Source organism: Chinchilla lanigera, unplaced genomic scaffold (genome assembly GCF_000276665.1).
Source record: "Chinchilla lanigera isolate Chin_1 unplaced genomic scaffold, ChiLan1.0 scaffold00060, whole genome shotgun sequence".
NCBI lineage: Eukaryota > Metazoa > Chordata > Mammalia > Rodentia > Chinchillidae > Chinchilla > Chinchilla lanigera.
In genome coordinates, this window is record NW_004955461.1 from 8,879,292 (window position 1) to 8,900,644 (window position 21,353).

General features: G+C 43.6%; 1 protein-coding gene across 7 annotated transcripts in view; it reads right to left on the reverse strand.

The window, feature by feature from the left end:
• Positions 1 to 21,353, reverse strand: part of Zfat (zinc finger and AT hook domain containing) — a 289,108-nt gene that overhangs the window by 16,092 nt on the left and 251,663 nt on the right. For all 7 annotated transcript variants that reach the window (XM_013521342.1, XM_013521341.1, XM_013521339.1 and 4 more), the window contains 2 exons: positions 16,783 to 16,909; positions 13,214 to 13,344 (listed from right to left, as the gene is read on the reverse strand). In XM_013521342.1, coding sequence (XP_013376796.1) covers positions 13,214 to 13,344; positions 16,783 to 16,909 — 258 coding nt within the window. The remainder of the gene's footprint in view (positions 1 to 13,213; positions 13,345 to 16,782; positions 16,910 to 21,353) is intronic.

Below are 21,353 nucleotides of genomic sequence, written 5' to 3' on the forward strand. Positions count from 1 at the left end.
CATGCAGGAGTGTGGGCTCGCTTTCTGGTCTCTCCTGATGAGGATCCTAACCCCATTCACAAGGATTCCATCCTCATGACCTAATCACTTCCCAAAAGCCCCACCTCCTAATACCACCCTCACATGGGAGTTGGATTTCAACACATGAATTCTAGAGGAGACACAAATAGTCAGCCCATGATAGTTTCCTCCGGGGCCTTCTCTCAGTGAACTGCTCAAACTGATCAATGCGTGGAGGTTGTCAGGAGCCATGAAGTTATTCTGAGCCATAACCACGGTAATTTATGTAGTATTACTATGTGTTTGCCTAGCTGGACCAAGAGATAAGCTCTCCTAAGAAAGAGGTGGGTCTTATGCCCCAGGACTTCTGATGGTGAGCACACCACAGAGACAATGCTTTCTGCTTGCTGGATGGAAGCCACCCAAAGTGGAAAATTCTACATGCACAGTAAGGGGTTGAGGCCCCATGTTGTTTCTCTTATGACAGGACCTAAGATTTTACTGAAGACCTCGCATGTGCCAGGCACAGGTCCAACTGCTTCATTTATCTCATCCATACAACAGCCCCACATGGTGTGTTCTATTATTTTAACAGTTTACAAAGGAGGAAATGGAAGTACAAAGTGAAATATTATGTCCAAGGTCATGTGTTATAAAGTGACAGATCTGAGGTTTGAGCCCAGGCAGCTCCCTTTGGTCACTTGCTACACTACTCACTGTGCCAAGGGCTGCTCCACATCGCCTTGAGTGGCATCTAGAGACAGGATTCTTGGGAGACACCCTTGTGCTATCCTCCTGGCAAGGCAGCCCCAGCCAGCCTGGAGCTCACAAGGAAGGAGCTCAGCCCCACAGGTCTGACCTCACAGTCATGGCACTGAGGACTTATGCAGCCTCTAAAATGTGCCAGGCTCTGAATCAAGTGCTGGAGAGCTCAGAGGTGAATGGGACCAGGTTTTTGGCAACTCTCATGGAGGTTCAACTGGACAAAGACAAAAAAACCAAAAAACTACCAAGATATGGCTTGCGACAAAGTCCCCTAAGAACTGAGATGGGGAATGATCCTGCCAACCCCCATTTTTACTGCTTCCCAGAGGGAAGGAAAGCTTCAGCCCCTGCTGAGTTTCAGACGTCATCAGAGGACATAGGATTCCACTCTGACAGCCCATGCTGACCACAAACAGAGATTCTTCTTTATATTTTTGCTTTTACATGGAAGCAACTTCTTTTGGCTCTTCCACTGCCCATGGACAGCATGAGTGAGGTTGGCCTTCTCCCGGGGATGGCCACCCTACATCTGTTTCTCCCTAGTTATACGAGGCTAGGGGAGAAGTGGGTGAAATTAAGGCTCCTCTAGAGCCTGAGCCCCTGCTCTAGGGGCAGCATAAAGCTCACACATCTGTAGGCTTTTCTTAGGGTGTTATTTTGCATTTGACTGTTCAGTGAGTGTATTCATTTTTTATTATTGCCCAACAAATAAATGCAAAGGTAGTGCCTTAAGACAATCCCATCCTTCTGCTTCTATTGCTGTAATAGTTGCTGCCAGGTGGGAAGATTTCTGCTTTTAGGGCTCATGGGTTAGATTAGGCCTTGCTGGTTAAGCTTCTTTATTTTAGGGCCAACTGTGTCACCTACAACCCAGGTGGGGAGCAACAGCTCATCATATTCCCAGGTTCTAGAGAACAGGACCCATGTGGAGAGAAGTCAGAAAGATAAAGCTTGCCACTGATAAGAGGGCAGCCATACAGAGACGGGCATCACATGTTCTGGGCAGGGGCTACAGGTGAGGAAGGGAAGGTAGCCTGGTGGGCTGGAGTATGATGGGCAAGCAGAGGGCAGAGGGCGGGAGGCAGGTGGCCTCACTGAGGTTCTGGTCCAAATCTACGGCCCTTGCCAGTTACTGAAGGGGTCTAAGCGAGGGATGCTGTGGTTTGATTGCACTGTAAAATGATGCTGCTGTCTTCCTGGGGAGCGCTGGATCTCAGGGCAGAAGGAGCGATGTGTCGGTCCAGAGAAGGCGGACTCTATAAACCAAAGGAGGAGACTGATAGTGGAGAACAGTTCTGCTCAAGCTCTGAAATGCATTTGAGGCGCTCAGGGTGTGAGGAAAGCACACTGTGTGACCTGCGAGCTCTGGGCGCAGACAGCCACTCCAGATTTCTCATTAGCTCCCAGTCCTGAGGCCAATGTTGCCGGCTCAGGGACCACATTTTACGTAGCAAGAACTCAGATGGAGTGGCAGTCGTGGAGACAAGGGGACTGTTTGAGCCATGTTGTGGAAAGGAAGCTCACAGAACATGATGCCATGTCAGCTGTGGGGCCTGAGAGAAACCCTGGTCCTGCGTGAACAACTCAGTGATAAGCGCTGCTTCTACAGATGGAAAAAAATAGGTGGAGAAGAATGAGAAGGATGACAGTGGACAGTTCTAGTTTAGGGGATGTCCTCTGACCAGGATGGAGGCTGCTGCCCCAGGGAGAAGGCAGAACAAGGGCCGGCCTGAAGCTGTACTGTTCAAGGGCAAATCCAAGGCTGGCCTGCATCACATCCTATCTGGATGGGCTGACAGCTCTAGCTCCCTCCTGTCGAGGCCAGTACAGCCTTGGGCTTGGCCTCAAACCTGAAATAGACCGAATGATCTCAGCCAGCCAGGTCAACTTTCCAGGGTGAAGCTGCAGAGAGAAAGGAATCAAATAAAACACACCTGCCCCATCTAAGGACATGGATCAGGAAATGGGCATCAAGCAAACAATAATAAACTCAACAGTATTAAAACTCAAAGAGGGAGTCTATGAATAGCACAAAACAAACTGCAGCTTCCTAGGGAGTAGTAAGAGAAAAGTGGGGGCTTAAGCAAAGGAAGAGAGGAAAGATGCAAAGTTCAACAGACTAGCACCCTCTGGTTAGCAAGAGCACGTTTACATGGGAAATAATAATGGAACAGAGAAAAGCCTTTATTCTCATTTTTTTTCAGACCATTTCTAATATGGCCACAAATATATCATGGGACTTCTTTCTACTTTAAAGATTTCATAAAGGGGCTGGGGATTTAGCTCAGCGGCAAAAAGTGCCTGCCTGGCAAGCGCAAGGTCGTGAGTTCGGTTCCCAGTACCGGAGAAAAACCAAAAAAAAAAAAAAAAGATTTCATGAAGTAATAGAATTTCTAGTAACTACTATGGCATGAGAGGTCTCAGCAAATAACAAAGGAGCTTTGAAAGAGTATGCAAGTTGGAACTTCAGCCATCAGAAATTATACCAGAAATAGAAATCTCTGAAAGAAGTTTAAGACAAAGTAAAAGATTCAAATGGCTAAAGGATAACTAGGGAAGGCCTACGAAGAACAAGAAGTGGCATTAAGTGACAAGGGAAAGTAACTCATTGCCAAGACCCTGAATTTCTTTTGTCTCTGCATGTATGTGCTGAAGGTCACCACTCAGCAACAGCAGAATAAATGTTCTATAAGGAATAAAAAGTATGAGCGTACTTTACGAGGCTATCTGCACATACAATTAGTATCTTGATATAATTAAAGCTGGCAGAACCCCTGGATCAAATAAATTTACTGCAAAATTCCTTAGGTAAGAGCCAATGATCATCAGTCAACCAAAACGTGCAGTTGAAAAGTACTATCACAATAAGGGCCATGATGAGGGGTAAAAAGTCATCAGTGAAACTTCAGTATTTTACATGGATCAACAGAGGTAGGAATCAGACAATAAAAATTAAACCTAGGACGTAGGTGTGAGTTAGGAATCCTGATGTTATGCATGGGCATCTAATATCAGATGACTGAATAGCCTGAAAAGTACTGGTGGAGACTGCTACGAAGCAGCCCTGAGCAGGATTAAGTTAACCAATTGGCTTTTCATGTTTACTTGTGAGTCTGTCCAAGGCCTAGGCTCCTTGTCTGGAAATAGGCAGTGGACTCATAGTAAGTGAACCTCTACGAGTCACTAATCTCTACTAAGGCCTGTAATGGCAGATGAAGCCAGAAAGCCTCAAAAGATAAGACAAGATTACATCCAAGGACATGTGAATCCAACCTCAACTGGATAAAGAGTGTAGCCTCAGGCATCTCACTTCTGGGTGAATTAACTTAATACCTTACTTGGAGAAGTCCTTGAGTGGTTCCACCCTACTTGAGTACTTCCCTCCCTTCTTCTGATAACTAAATAAATACAGGCCACCCAGAAAAGGTCTTGGTCTTAGCCCTGAAAGAATCTCAAATTCTGTGAGAAAGCTTTGATCCTCCTGGAGCCCTGAAATCATTTTATTCACCTCTTTTTATTTAGCCTTCACCACATACTCATTTGGGAGACTGAGGGCCTGTTCAGTCTGCAATAACTAAGGGATATTATTAACCCAATAAAGTACCATGGATACATATGCCCCGGTGAAATGAAATGGATCTGACTATCCGCAAAGGACATATAGGACCCCTTTGCATGGCTGTCCAGTGGAATCTGAATATATCACCACTATAAGTATACCACTGAGTCAGCAGAGGTAGGGTGGGTGTGACATCCCACCACCCGGTGAGGACCAGTGGAAATATAATCAGTTATGGCACACAGAAATTACAGTTACAATTAGTTCTTTTTATAGCATATATAATATTCTATAATAATACATTTTTTCCTTAATATTTTGGAGATAATTCTTTAGATGAGCTAACACAATGACCAAAAACCACAATGGGAAAGTAGAGGAAACAATGTAAATGAAGATATGGGGAATTCCTATGGTACAAGAGGATCACCAGCTGTTATGATGCACCCTTTCCCAGGCAACAGGCGATGAAGTCAAATGGATACTGGAAGGGAAAGTGGAAGAGACAAGAGCAGGAGACAAGTCTGCCAGTCCCTCCCCTTTTACCTCCACCACATCATCTGGCCTGAGGTCAGGGAGAGATTGTTTATAGTACATGTCAAGAAAATGCCTTGTGGGGAAAAAAAAGTAAAATTCCATTAACTCGCCAATTATTTTTGTCAGATGGATAACGGACAAATAAAAAAAAAAAAAGAAAAGGAGAGAAAGGAGGAGGAAGAGGAGGAAGAGGAAGAAGAGGAGGAGGAGGAAGGGTTTCAAACAGGGAGTCCTACTTGTGGTTAGGATAAGAGGAGAGACCTCAATTTAGGCCCACTTTAAGATAATACTGATGGCCTATGGTCTTCCAAGGGTACTTCCCCAAGTCTCTGGCTACATAGTTACAACAAAATGAACACAACAGCAAGACTTTATAAAGTAACAGTGAAAGTAAATGGTGCAGCCTTGTCCATATCCCCCTCCCCCTTACACTGCCACAGTCTTATGACATGCTCATCATTATCCCCCAGTGGGAGAGGCCAGCTCTACACTAGCCCTTCTGGCAGCTCCCAAGGCCCAAGCCTCTCTCAAACCACTGGCTACCCTTAATCCCCCTGCAAAGAGGCTTCTGCCCAGAAGACACCCCCATCCATATGGAGAAAGTTACTCAGAGGCTTTGAGTTCTAACAGGACAGAGTGGACACACACTTCCTTGCCAACAGGCAACTGGTGCAGGTAGATTACATTTCCTTGCAAAAACAATGAACTGCAAATAACAGAAAGCAACTCCACTGCTGCCTGTCTTCCCACAAGTACTGGAATGGCCCCTTGGACTCAGCTCTGCACAGAGACCACCCAGCGCCTGCTCTTGGCTTCAACCCCAGCCCCCTGGGGTCAACCACACGTGACCCACCCACGGGCAACAAATAGCATGGAGGAGCAGTGGAAGAAGGTGGGTCATTTTGGGGTTATTTGCATCGAAGCTGTGAATCCTGCCTTCTTAGCCTATTTCCTGCAGCTATAAAAGAATGCTATAGTTTGGATAAATTATAAATAATAAAATTTCACTTGGCTCACAGTTCTAAGAGCTTAGAAGTCTCAGATCAAGAGGCCTCATCTGTTGAGAATCTTCTTGATGCATTATAACATGACAGAAGGGCATGCAGGCACACATCAGAGAGGGAAAGGAAGAGGTAGAGAGGAAGGGAAGGGAGGGGGAGGGGCCCTTAATCCCTTCCTGAGGGTGATCTAATCACCTCTTCAAAGCTCTCTCTGCTCCATACTGTTACAATGGCAATTAAGTTTCAGCATGGGCTGTTGAGGGGACAGTCAAACCACAACAGCTGTTTTTTTTTTCCTTTTCTTTTGGCAAATCAACAGCTCAGCATGTGGGAGGAGCACTGGGATTGCAAAGGAGATGCAGGGGCTGAATTTTTGCCTTGCCAAACTGAGGGTCTCCATAGGGAAGGGGGCGGATGCCTGCAGGTCAGAGTCTTTATCTACATCTTCTGGTGTTCCCTGCTACAAAGGCAGGAGGCACAGGCAGGGCAGAAGCATCTCTCACATAGAAAGAAAACAATACAAAGAAGAGCAGTGATTAAGGGGCAAAGAGAGAGCGGGGACAAGTGGGTGGTGGGTGGGATATTTTTCTCCACATAAGATGGGCAATAAGTCCTCGGCTACAGGTGAGATGCTCCTCATGGACAGAGGCATAGAGTACTGCTAACTGTTATGCTCAATATAAATGTGCACTCTTATGGAAAGCAGTTTTGATACCAATAACCACGGGGATTGTAGCAGGGTGCTAGGGCTCTTTGGGGGACCCCTGGCTGTGGTGGCATCAATGTGACTCTCTCAAGGACCCATAGAACAGAGAAAGTTTGTCAACCCTGAGCCAAAATACCAACTATAATAGAAATACAGCTCTATCAACATACATGTGCATTCCTAAAGCTAGTGAGTGGCCACGGAAGCTATCCATCAAGATCATCTCCAGGACACTAGAGAATTTCACCCTTAGAGAAAATAACAACATTTCACTGACAGAGACCTTCATTCTGAAATGCGCATGTGTGTACATGTGATGGATCAATTAGAATGGCCACTGAATACCCGGAAATTTGGTTACATATTATAGTAGGTGTGGCTGTGAGGGTGTCTGCGGTAAGAATAATATCACAGTGCCAGACTGAGTTACAGAAGACCTCCCTGTCTTGTGGGTGGGCATCAGTTGGTGAGCCTAACAATAAAAAGGCCGAGCTTCTGCTACGGTTTGGATGTCCCTCAAAGGACTGAAAGTTAGGTCAGCAGGTGGTGCTCCTGGGAGGTGGTGGAACCTATAGGAGGTACAGTCTAGGGGGAGAGAGGTCCTTGAGTTACCAGAGTCATTAAGGGCAACTGTGGGACTGTGGTCTCTCTCTCCCCACTCTGGCTCAAGAGGGGACCATTGGCTTCTATATACACTTCCACCATTATGTACCATCATCAGCTACCCTCTTCAGAGACCAAACCAGCTGGTCCATCTAGTCTGGGACTCTAGACCTCTCTCTGTGTCAACAAGGAGCCTGTATCAGGTATTTCATTATAATGATGGGAAGCCAACACCTTCCTCCAAATAAGGGAGTTCTTTCTGCCCAAGGGCCTTTGAGCTGGCATACTGCTTTCTTTCCCTGCCTTTGTTCTCAAGCTGAAATATGGGCTCTTCCTAGTCTCAAGCCTGCTGGCATTCAGACTAAAAGGACACCAATGGTTCTTTTGGACTACCAGGATGCCCACTGCAGACCTTGGGATGTGTCTGCCTCCATGATCACGTGAACCAATTCCTTATTTTATACACACACACACACACACACACACACACACACACACACACACACACACACCCTGTTGGTTCTATGTCTCTACATCACTCTCACTAATACAACATGCTTTCTCATCAGGTCTCTGCAAAGTGGCAATGGGAAAGGATCACAGGAAGGAGGTTTGACAAAGTACATGCCGTGATAGACTCAAGCCGGCTAAACTTTGTCAGGTCATATACAGGAGTAGGTCCTGATTAGTTCACATATGGCACTTGGGTGGAAAGGTTTTTTTTCTGGTTTTTCTCTGGTACCAGGAACCGAACTCACGACCTTGCACTTGCCAGGCAGGCGCTTTGCTGCTGAGCTAAATCCCCAGCCCCGGAAAGGTTTTTTTTAAAGGTGACACAATGAATGAATGATCGATTCCACTTCACTTGCAGCTCAAAGATCTCCCTCCATTCCAAGGGTCCATCGACATCACATAATGTACCCAGAATGCTTATCGGCTATTTAGGGGTAAAACTTCCACACTAAAAAGCAACAGAAACTTCTGAAGAAGCTTGGATTATCAGAAAGGCCCCCAGGTAAGTCACCTGAGGCTTAGCAGCAGGATGGTTGTCATTATGAGATGTCCCAGAACATCTGCTGGCTTGGTGGCCCAGAGACCAAAGGCAATGATGATGTCAGTGGAGCTCTTGAGAGAGGCGCAACTCTCCTGCCACATGACAGCAGCCGAAATGTTCAGGGCATCTCAGCTCTCTGAGCTCTGTCACAGAAGAACCCCAACAGTGTGATTTGCTAAAACCACCAACATGACTCAAGAAAGCAGCACAGGTCAGGATGCCAAAGGTCACCTTGCTCTGAGATGTGACATAAGGCCACAGGCTGCTTGGACTTGGAGCAGCCTGAAGGGAGAGACTAAGCAGAGGTGTTTCTGGGGCTTGGAATTCTGGGCCCACAGTTACAGCAGGGAAGATCTTTCCCAATAAGGGGAATGTTTCCCTTCATCTCCTCTTCCCCCAGTCACCCAGCACTGATCACCAGCTTCTCTCCCACCTCAGCCTGGGGTCCTGTCCCCACTTAACTCCATGCTGTAGAGGCTCGATGCAAGCACCAGAACATCCATGAAGGCCTCCTTGCCAGCACCTACACCCACTTCAGTCTCCCACTGGGCAACCTCTGGCTCTTTCCCTAGTGCTGCTGGGACACTGGGTCTCCTCTGCTGAAGCAATCATAATCTTCTATTGAAAATGCTTGTTTAAAGTCTGTATTTTACTCCCTTTTTCCATGGCACTTTTCACCTCCCACACACTATGATGATTTACTTACTTATCAGGTGCACTGGATTAGCTATCTTTTAAATCACACATCAGCTCTTCAGCCAGATCACTCATCTTATTTGCTCACTGAAATATCCCAAGTGCCAAGAACAGCGTCTAGCTGGTAGGAGTAGCTCAGGTAGTACTTGCTGAATGAAAAGATAAACAATTTTAATTTTCCTTGCTAGACTATCTGTCTCCTGAGAGCTGAAACTGTCTTAACTCTGTAGCCCTGTATGGGAAATAAATAACACCTCCCCACAAAGTGGCCATGTCCTAATCCCTAAGGCTTACAAATATGTTACCTGCCACGACAAAGGAACTTTGCAGGTAAGATTGCATTAAGGATCTTGTGACAGGGATTACTTTGGACAAATAATCCAGGACTACCAAGTTAAGTCCCAGGTAATGAAAGGGGTGCTAAGAAGTAGGAGGCAGAGAGTCAGAGTCAGAGCAGATGATCTGACTGTGAAAACAGAAGCCAGAGTGATAGACATGAGAACTCAAACTGCCCCTACTGGGCTTTGCAGAAGCAGGAAGCGAACCACAAAGCAAGAATGCGTCTGGCCACTATATACCAGAAAAGTCAAAGAAGGAATATTTTCCAGAGGGATGTAGTTCTGTTCATACTTGATTTTCACACAAGGAAATCCAGCCCAGACTTTCCAGAGTTGGAAGTAATATACAGTGGTGCTTAAACCATTTATTTTGTGGACACTGTGACAGCAGCAGTTGGAATTCCATCCAGGGAGTAAACACACTGCAGCTGCACAGTCAGTGCCCGCTCAATGAGTAAGTCAACAAAGCAGTCTAAACAAGATGTAATCCATAAGGACAGCACAGAATAATGTCAGCCATGAGCCAATGGTGACAACTGCTGACGCTATTCTCTAAAGTTTTCCTTTAAACTAGTTGTGACTCAGACACTCATGATAGTATTTCCTATGCTGACAGGTCTACATCCAACTTAGGCAGTTTTATTAATCAAATATGTAAATTTCCTCTACATAAAACCTCATGGAAGAAAAGAAAGCAAAAGAAAGAAACCAAGCTATAGAATGAAAAGTGTCTGGTCTTAGCAAAGGCATGCTTAGTCACTCCCCATGGTTCTCATGTGTGAATGCCTGCTAGGCTGAGGACAGGTGGGCCAAGATTCTTCTTCTCCACATTTCTCAATGCTAGCAGATCCTATATTTTTAATGCTGATAGTTGAGAAGGGAGAAGTGCTGGAGAACTGTGGAGGACATATTTTTGGGTTCCATAGAGAAGTCAGAAGGGCTAAAAAGCAAGACGAAAACAAAGAAATAAACAGCTTCTTATCAGCTCTTTGTTTCCCAGCACTGTCCACCTACCGTTACCTACCATTATTTTCATCCCAGAAACCGAAAACTTGAAGATTTGGGGTTAATTACGTTTAATTACCAATGATGAATTTTGACATGAGAGACTCTTTTCAATTAACATTCATGTATCATGAAAAAAGATAAAATGATAAACAGACCATACAACTATTTGCTTGTATGGAAAATAAGTCCTGACATTTTTAACACCAAGAACTAACTCAGGTACAATCTAAAATTTTTTTTTTGGCCCAGTGGAAGATGTTACAAATAGAAAATTTTAGAAGACCTCAAAATATGCTATTCTAATAGTAATTTTACAGTTTATTCTCTACAGTATCACATCATGATCTTTAAGATGAGGTTTGCTCTCTTCTCCGTAGTATTAACTTATAGATATAATTAGAGAATAAGATCATGAAACCTACAATGTAGTTAAGTCTATTAATAAGTATTTATGGAGCAACTATTTAAAATGTCTATGATGTCTTTGTCTGGGGCAAGAGGAAGTCCCCAACATCAAGGCTATATACTCCCCACATAGTGAAGGAGAAAAATTATTGCTCTTTAGCAGGTACGCTGGGGCTCACATTTCAGTGGTTCACGACTGTAAAGTCCTAAACTAGAGTTAATGAAAAGAAAAATGGAAATCAATGTATCTAATACAGTCAGCTATATTTCAATTTAAGTGATGGGACCATTGAAATCAGACAGCATTCTTTTACCTGAGAGAGTCTGAAACATTTTAATTCCTTTGCTATAGGGGTGGATGATACAAGCATGGGAGTTGAATGTCTACTCATTCCACCCATCTGCCTTCCTGTCAACCACATATCAATGGCCATGGTGAGCTAGGACTGGGCCAGGCTGACAAGATAATGACTAGGACACATGCCTTCTTGGGGAAGTTTCCAGAGGCAGTTCTTCACAGCTGTGCTCAACAGCACCACAGTTAGCCTTCTGTTCACAATAAGAAAAAGATTCTCTCAAGGGTGCCAGTGTTTCTGCCTCCTGCAAACACGTTTCCCTTGTTTACAGTGGTTGTATGGGATGCTTATCTGCTTCATTCCCTGTCGAGCCATCAGTCTAATGCCCGGAAGCATATCTAAGCTGCATCCTAAACCTGCGACCTAATGTATCACTGCATTGCCTGTGATGCTCAATAAATCACCAGGAGCAGCAAATCAATCCTGCTTGGAGGAAGAAGACACAAATCACCATCAGTAGCACCTTCCTGTACCTCAAGAAGATTTAGCAAGTAGGAAACATCCAAATTCCTCCTGATTCTGTCCCAATTAGACCTTTCCTGAAGTACCAGGTCTAGCTGTGGACTCCATGTGTCAAGATGCAAGGGAGAAGTTTCAGAAGAGATTTATAAGACAGTCTGAAGATTGCGGGCCAGTGAACACCAAGAAAAGGTAAAATCTATTTAGCTTGGAAGTATACGGTTTATTCTCAACCACTGCAGAATACCAGGTCATAGCAGACTGGAACACCTACCTGCCTATTGTCCAACCTCCATCCAAGACCTAGAAAAACACCATACTATGAAGGAGGGTGCACAGAACACACAATCCCAACATTTCCGTGGATAGACTTGAGTCTTGAGCACAGATCATAATATCCAGAGCTGAGCCAGAATGTTCCAGTCACCCCAGAGACTTACCTGGGCTACATTTTACACTTTGAGTTGTGCCTTAGGCCACCTAGGGGCAAGTTATGATGATAGCACTGGACATCCACTCCTGACTCATCAAAGGCAGGCCACTGGGAACACAGCACTTGAGGGTTCACACTGGAGAGCCGTGTTTGTTTTTAAGGCCAAGCTTACCCATCCTCTAAGTGAAGTGTTTCCTGTTTCCTTCTTGTTTTCAGTTACACAAGGCAGTATCAGATTTATGCTCAAATCTGGGTAGCACACACCTCTTTCAGATCTCTTCTCAAAAGTCACTGAAGTCTCTGATAACCCTTTATAAAACAGCACCAGCCCACACTCCTCAGCCCCACACCCCTTTCTGTCCCCTGTACTTGTTCACCATTTGCCAACCTTTACATCATGTTTTACCCTTACACCCAGTTGAAGTGACCACTATGACAGCAGACAATGGTTTCCTCTTGGAATCCATCAAGCAGAACCCTGCCGGACAACAGTAGGTACCATACTCAATAAATACCTGGTGAATAAGTCACTGAAAGAATGGATAACTGTGTGAAACTCTATGGCCTTCACTACAACTTTCTTCATGAACTTGGACTTTGATTCTAAATTATATATTTCCCTGGTTCTGATGTGTTTGTTGCTTTTATTTTCTGTCTTTAAAGTACTTGTGTAAGCCAGCTAAGCTCTTTCATAAAATGAAGTGGGAGACAGTAGATGGAGAGACAGGTACAAACAGATAGAAAAGATGCTGTAATTATCAAACACGCTGCATTCTAACAGATGGTGGGTGAGTCCTTGTTGAGGACAGAAGACGAAATGAGCCAAACAGGACTACTATTCAATTAGTAGAGCAGCCTCCTTTACAACCGATCATTCTCTTCCTATTCTGTGTAGGATCTGAAGAGATGATGTTTACTCAGGTAGTCCATGGGGAAATACTCATGGACTGGCTGTCCTCATGTCCTGCTAATCTTCTTGGTGGGGTCTCAGGAAAAAACAAGGGTTGCTTTCCACCATAGATGTGCGTCCATGTCCTGCTCATTTGCATTCTTAGATTCTTTGAAAAGAAGATGAAGAGTTTCCAGAGTGTTTGATAAATATCCTATACCTCTTCCCCAAACACATCCCCATACATGGAGCAGTTCCATAATAAGCTAAGGCAGAAGAAAATGTGACAGACTAGACCAATTTCACTGCAAATCTACCGTAAGCAAAGTCCTGGAAACATAAGGGGAGGGCAGGGGCTGCACAGTGGCAGGAGGCGACAGTGTGTCAGAGCACAAGGGTTTTACCTGTTTTACCACAGTCACTGTCCCAGGTGCCATGGCAACTACTGAGGCTACAGCAGTGGCATCATGAGTCTCGGTGCCCAGCTCGATGATCTGCTGTAGAATGTTCACAGCTGTGGGGTCGAGGCGGTCACCTTGGGAGGAAGAAGCAAACAGGAGACCATCAAGGCCACTGAGCTGAGAAGCATCCATTGTAAAATCAGTCTGGCTTCCCTAGAGTGATTCCTTTCCCAGAGGACATACGGGTTCTTAGTAATCACTTATTCCAACAAGAAAAATAATCTGTATGTTACTTTATGGCTTAACAAGCATTTTCTGTAGGAACCTCTCAAAGCCCCAAGCAACCTGTATGGAGGTGGCACTGTGACGCTATCCCCATTTCACTGACTGTCAGTTGGGCACAAAAGCAAAGGGACTTGCCTCTGGCCATTGAGGCAATTACGTCACAAAGCCAGAATTTAAGCCCCAATGTTCTGAATCCCAGCTTGAAGACACAAGACTGTCCCTCACAGTGTCACTCCTGAAGGTATCAGCTGACATAGATGCAGAGCTGATTTCTCCAGAGCACATGGCAGGTGGTCACGGAAAGTGTGTCAGGTAAATTACACAGGAGATGGGCAAAAACATCCAAAGATATCTCAATGATCCAACCAAGGGGCTTGCAAACTCCAGACCCATTTAAGCTTGGGCTTCTGCTTTAATCACGTCAAACAACAGGGCTCCACAACTACGGGCAGCACCTCAGAACATCCTGCTGCTCTCATTATCTGCTTGGCCACCTGTAGCCTCCCGAACACACCCTAACCCTGATCACTAATTCACTAACAGGGAGATTATTGCTTGGTATCCACACTGGCATAAGGTCATGAAGTCTTTGTTAGTTTTCATCCCCTGGGGATTTTGGGATTACGGATGATCATCTCCCAATAGCAAAAAGTTATGGAAGAGATCCTATCTGCAGAGAAGAGGAGGAAAAAGTTGGAGGCATTCCTCACTTCAAATGAGATTTGAGAGATGTGTAAAATCTGATAAAATCTGATACCTTCAGGAGTGACACTGTGAGGGACAGTCTTGTGTCTTCAAGCTGGGATTCAGAACATCGGGGCTTAAATTCTGGCTTTGTGACGTAATTGTCTCAATGGCCAGAGGCAAGTCCCTTTGCTTTTGTGCCCAATTGACAGTCAGTGAAATGGGGATAGGGTCACAGTGCCACCTCCATACAGGTTGCTTGGGGCTTTGAGAGATTCCTACAGAAACAGTGCAAATTGTATAGAAAAGCACCATCTGCATAAGGCTGTAGCAGTGTAGGCAATGAAGCTGTTTAATGACAATGCCACACTCCTGTGAAATCCTCAAAATGAGGCGAAAGCAAGTGTCACTGGATAGGTGCCTTGTTAAGTCTGCACGAAAAAGAAGAGATTCCACTGAGCCAATAGACAGCAGTGATTCTGTTAGTGATAGCAAAAGTCATCCTACACAGTAACCCTTCTCTCGTCTCTTTCACACCAGCCATGAAGGTTTTCAAAGGTAAGTATAGGTTAATTTGTTTCTGTTTATATGTGGTATTTTATTATTCTGTGTTATATTACAGTATTGTGATCATTTTCATATTAATATTTTGAGGTTGTGGAATGAATCATCTGAGTTTGCATTATTTCTTCTGGGGAAATTCGCTTTGATGTGCAAGTGTTTTAGATTGCAAGTATATTTCTGGAACAAATTGTGCTTGCAAACCAAAGTTTTAGTATTCATAATGCACCCCTGGTACCCTCTTCCCACAGCCACACATGCCCCTTGCAGCAGATGACTCACACGGGCCTTGCAGCCAAGCAATCCCAGCATCAAAAGACTAAAATATTTACCTATAAAATACAGTGAGGTTAGATGCCAACTCCTCATCCACTCACTCCCTCACTGACCACTTACTAAGCCCTAAGAGTCAGCAGAACTGTCGTTCCTACAGGCAAGACCTCACACGACCTCCCTCTCTGCTTCTTTCTGGGCTCACAGGCTCCTGAGACACAAATGTAAGCAAACCATTAGGTCACCTGTAGCCTGCTAGATTCCATATCAGCAGGGCAGTCAGGTAATACTGTAAGAAAGTGAGGTGGGTTCCCAGTAGAAGACACACAATCTGAGTGCTGGAGGTGGGGATCAGATGGACAGAGAAAATGATATGGGGAGGAAGGGGCCAAACCATTATCCCAAGACACTGGAGCACCCAGGTGAGGAATGCAGCCAGTGCTGAGAACCACACCCTGGGGTGGGAAGCAAGAGACAGGGCAGCTTGGGCAGCTAGGCACCGGAGCAGGAGGGTTTGGCCTTCTGAGCTGCATGCAAAGTTTGAGATGTGTTTTAAGGGCTTGTGAGACACCAGAGGGCCTTATAAATCATGTGTGCACATGGGAATGAGTGTGCGTGTATTGATTTTATGGGATGAAGACAGGCTATGTTTTGCACGTCTTGAAGAATTACTGAACACAGAGGAAGGAAACACACTGAAGCAGGATCTTAGGCTGGCAGCTGCTCTTAACAGCCCAGGCCACTCTTGTCTGTAGCAATGCAGGCTCTGTCTCTGAATTCCCTCCAGCTGAGTGTGCAGTGGGTCCAGTCCTGCCCATTCATCTCTCTAAACCGACTGGTCTTTAGGAGCTGTGGTGCAGCTTTCTTCCGACCTACCATTGGGGAATTTAAGAATTGGGTGGAAACGGTGTTTTCCTGAATCCTACATCCTACAGCATTGGACTCACCAAGTGCTGATCTTTTAATCCCACTTGCTTAATCTCCACCTCCAAATATAGATGAAGCTGTGGAATGTAACATTAACTTGTATTCACACATCATCAGAAAAACTGGTTTCCAAGCATAATGATGGACTACCACTAGACTAGTAGAGCTTGGTTTTGAATTTATGGAAAATTTAAAATTCATCACATTTGATGTAGAAATCCTGGCTGGGCCTTTGGGGAAGATTGTGGGGTGGGGATTGAGTGATGTGGGACACGTGAATGTGGTCAGTAGCCCTGGATTAGAGGTGGTCTGTAATGGGACCCAGAGCACACCACAGCCTCAGTCACCACTGCCACCTGATACTGTCTGCCAGGACCCTATGGGCCAAGGGATGAGCCCCTGGAATGGATGAACACAAGAAAGCATGCAACAGGGACCATGCCCTGAGAAGTTGAGAGCCAGGCTCCATGGCCAGCTGCACCACCAAAAGTGGGCCTGGGCATTCCCCACTCCATCTACCACCAGCAATGCAAGTCACCTGCATAGCTGTGAAGTGTGAACAGTGAGATCTACTCCTCTCACACGCTGTTCTGGGAATGAAGTTTATGTCATAGGAAAATCCTGCATCCCTGTCATGAGGCATATCTCCTGCCAGGACTATTCTGGACCATTTCCAGAGACAGAGATCCTGGGACCTGACAACAGGCCTGTTCTTGCACTATGAATGCTAGGTCACGGGCTTTGATGTGAGTTGAGTGGCGAATACCATTCATTCATTCATACATTCATTCATTAATATAAAAAGGCCAGCTCTGAGGTCTCAAAGACAGGTGTGTCCTCACCGCTCTCAGAGGTGTATCTCAGGTCCTGGAGTGCAGCCACAGCTGCCTGAGTGCCCTGAACATCTTCTTCAGCCTCTGTGATGTGGAGATACTGCGTGGAGGGCTCCTCAGCAGTTTCTGCTGCTGGCTAAATACAAACATAACACCTAAGTGGCCATTTGGAAGACCAACAGTTACCCAGAGGTTCCAGGATAATGTATTAAGACAAATGCACAGAAGAAAGTAACCACTTATAGTACCTCATTTACCTGGCACCACCCTACCCCAAGAAACCAGCTGCTCCAATAAATACATGCCCCACAGAGAAATCACCTCTTTGCAAGAACCAAAACTTTGTAAAATCAGATTTAGTGATACCCATTCCTGCAGCAGGGAGCAGAGTACGCTGTTCATAATCAGAAATGTGCAAGCTCAGATGTTCTCAAACATGCACTTCTAAAGGCTTCTCTGTCTCCTCCCACTGCTACCAACACTGCCTCTTACACTGGGGCCTTGTGCCATGGGCTATGGAGCAGCTGATGGTAGAAAGGAGCAGAGGAAAGAAAGAGGGTGGGTAATTATACAGCATGTAAAAGCACAGGTCTTGGCACATGGTAAGAGTCCAGTAAATCTTAGCCATTCATGCCATTCTTATTTGTAATGAAGGATACAATAAACCATAATGATTACAAGAAATGTATTTGGTAACTATCAACTTGTAGAAGTTGAAGTGACATTCACAGGTGCCTCAAACCTAGCGAAGCAGTGGGTCAGAATTTTCATAGAATTAGATATTAATGATGAGCTCTTTCTATTAGGGCTGAGAAATGCAAGGGAAACATGAATATCACCAATAAAGAGAAGGGAAAGCAGGACTTTGAAGTTTATAGTAGCCAAAGTTATGCACTATAAGAACTCATCAGTAGCTGACATTGAGGTCTGAGGTTCACAGTAGCATGTAATTGTCCTTTTACAACTAACCAAGCAATTTCATTTAGATGTTTCCAGCTTGACATATAGTAGACTCGATAACTACTTGATAAATGCAGAAATTAACAAAAAGCAGAGGTGGCATTTCCACTTTTAAGTACCATTAGTAACATATTAACTAGCACTGGACGTGAGCTATGTCTTTGCCTGCAAAAGGATAGGTAGGACACACCTTGAATGTCATAGCTCCTCTCACTCCAGTGTCATAACCACTTGTCATAATCACTTTTAGGAATGACAGCACTCTTTGCAAGGCATTCCTGACAGCCCAATGGCAGCCCGAACTCCTACCTCCTGAATGACCCACTTTACTGTGAAAAACACTTTTACTAACCAGATCTCATCTACAACTCTTTCTTTGGCCTTACAGTATCCGGCAAAACACTATTTTCCACTGTTGCCTAAATCAGCCTCATTCTTCCCACCAAGTTCAGGGTGACCATATCATTCATCTGTGATGCAAGTTGATTCATGTGCCACCTATACTTTTTTTCCTCCTTTGGTATTACTGGGGATTGAATCCAGGGCCTTCATATAAGCTACATCTACCACCCTTTTTATTTATTTATTTATTTTAATTTTGAGACAGGGTCAAAACACATTAAGCTCATTAACATATTAAGCTATGCAGGCTCAGCCTGAACTTGCTACCCTCTTGCCTCAGTCTCCTGGAGTGCTGGGCTTACAGATATGAGCCACCACACCTGGCTGACACTCTCTTTTTAAAAAATACTAACAAAACAGCCTCACTATTCTTCAGGACACTTTTTCATGTAACAGTCCACCCCAGAGACACCCCATGGAACCAGCCAGGGGCACCTTTCTTCCTTCTCACAATTGCATAGCTGTCCAGTCTCTGGCTGGTGGACACTGAATTGTTTATAGCCATGTGCTGGACATATAGCCTTTCACAGAGACTTTTTCCCATTTTGACAGTGTGACTCGAAGGTGGTTCCCTACCAGTAGTATAGTCTGGTAAATGAACACACAAATGCATATATAATTTTGTTGCATACTGCTATCCCCTTCTCAGGGGTAGAGTATATTTTCTCACAGCTTCTCCAACAGGGATAATGTCAAACGTTTGGATTCCTATCAGTCTAACAAGTGAGAAGTTCTATCTCAGTCTAGTTTTAATTAATATTTTGTTTATTCTGCGTGGAGGTTATTTGCATTTATTTCCATGAATCTTTCTCATTTCATGCCCATTCTTCTATTGGGCTGTTGAATTTTTATCAGTGTATTTTGAGGTCTCTTATAGAAAGATGATATTCTTTTTCTACGATATTACTGAAAATATTTTTTATCTTTCATCTTTTTGTTTCAGTTCTTTTCTAAAAAACTGTTTAGTATTTTATGTGGTTAATTTTTTTCAATCTTTCCATTGCTGAATCTACAGTGTGAATTGTAATTAAGAAAGTTCTTCAGATTTTACAGGTGAATTCAGTCATGATTTAATCTAACATTTGTAAAACACCACTATTTTTACATTTAAGTCCCTGATCCTTTTGAAATTTGTCTTATCTAAGTTTTGAGAAACAGATCCAACTTTCTTTTTCTTTGTGGCTATTTAGCTACTCAACATGGCTCACTAGAACCCTATGTTTCTTCTACCAATAATAAATACCATCTTTACATTACACTAAACTTCCACATAGCATTGGGACTTCTTTGACTTTTCTATTCTACTTCATTAGGACCTCTTCATGCACAAACTCACAATGTCCTAGTTGTAGAGTTTTCATAACATGTTTTGATATCCTATAGCATTCTCCTACCACTGTCAGTTTTCTAAGGATTTCTTAAATATTCCTAATTATTCTCCCAACGTAACTTCAGAAATCAAGCTGATTAGCTCCAGAAAAAAAAACTAATGATATTATATTACATTGATCTATCATCTAAAATCTAATGATACCATATTACATTGATATATCATCTTATGAATGACCTTTAGGAGTATTAACATCTTATATGCTATTTGTGATGGACACCTGTTCATTTGTTCAACTCCAAGTTTAGGTCTCCAAGGAGTGTTTTATGGCTTTCCATGTATAGATTTATGCATTGATTTCTGTTTTTCTGTTTCCTATAATAAATGGCGTCTTTGCTTCCTGTCTATCTTCTATCTGAATATATATATATATATATATATATATATATATTTTTTTTTTTTTTTTTTTTTTTTTAAGAGGAAATGATTGAAGTTTGGGGAAGGACGAAGATTGTGAGTGTATAAGGAAAGAAAGTACATTTTTGTGGAACACACAATGGGGCTACCCAGCAAAATTCAGATTTTCAGCAGTGTTTTTACTGTTACAGCATTGTCGCAAAGTAAGTGGATAGTTTAGTTTGGGTTTGTTTGGAATAAGTAGTCTAATGGAAGAAGAATGGACAGAAGGGGTGAAGGGTATTTTTTCTGATTATATATATGCACATAAACACATATATGCACATACTTATCTATACATGTACATGTATACATGTGTGAATATATGCTATTAATTATTGTTACTGATCTTTTAATTTTCTGTTTATTGTCTGTAGTAGTTTCTCATTCATTCTTTAGAATTTTCCAAAAATATAAACCCATCATATGCAAACAGAAATATTTTTATTTCTTCCCTTGGGATTCTGGTTGTATTTACTTTGCACTTTCTACCGACACTGGCAGATGTTGCCCATAGCCTGTTAATGGCTAGTAGGGTTGCTGAGCATTCCTGTCTTGTTTCTGACGTCAGAGCAAACCCTCCAGTTGCTTCCCAATGAAGGAAAACACTGGCTTTTGGGCTGAGACACACATATTTTTATCATCTTAAGGACACATCCATCAGGTTCTTACTTTATCATCTGTTTTTAATCAGTGAATATTGAATTTCGCCTTATGCCTTTTCTGCATCTGTGAAGAGGATTATTTCATTTTTCTCCCTAGTTCCATTATCATGATGGATTATATTAACATATTCCCTCCCAGTGAACCACTCTTCCTTGTCATTCCAGAATCCTACACTGTCATGATGTTTTATTACTTTCATGTGTTGTGGATTTTGTTTCAAAGCCCTTACTCCTAACCAATGAATGCTCAATGAAGTCCTCATATCAGCCGGGGCTGACACAGACTACCAGAGAACAATGAACATTAGCAATGTCTGCTGTTTATCTTAATGGTAGCCAGAGGAAAAAGAGTGATACTACTGGTTTCAAGTGGAAAGTAAGCAGGAATGCACCAAACATCTTATAAGGCACAGGAAAGGCCCCCACAACCAAGAATTATCCAGATTCAAATGTCAATATTGCTGACACTAAGAAGCTATGTCTTAAGGAACTGCCATTAGCTCATGGTATTTGAAAAGAGCAATGACGGCTGGCTCTAACTGCTTTCAACTACTCAGGGGAAAAGCAAAGGTGGCAGGTAGGAGCACAGGCCTTCAACAGAGGGAGAGCAGCATGTGGAATCAATTAAGTGGGGCCCTTCCCAATTTTCACAGTGAACATGGCAATAGACTCCTTGCATTCCATTCTTATTTCAGATGCAACATCTAAGAATCTAGATTTCTGAATATGAGAAGTATAAAGGTCAATGAGGTCAGTGCAAACGTTCA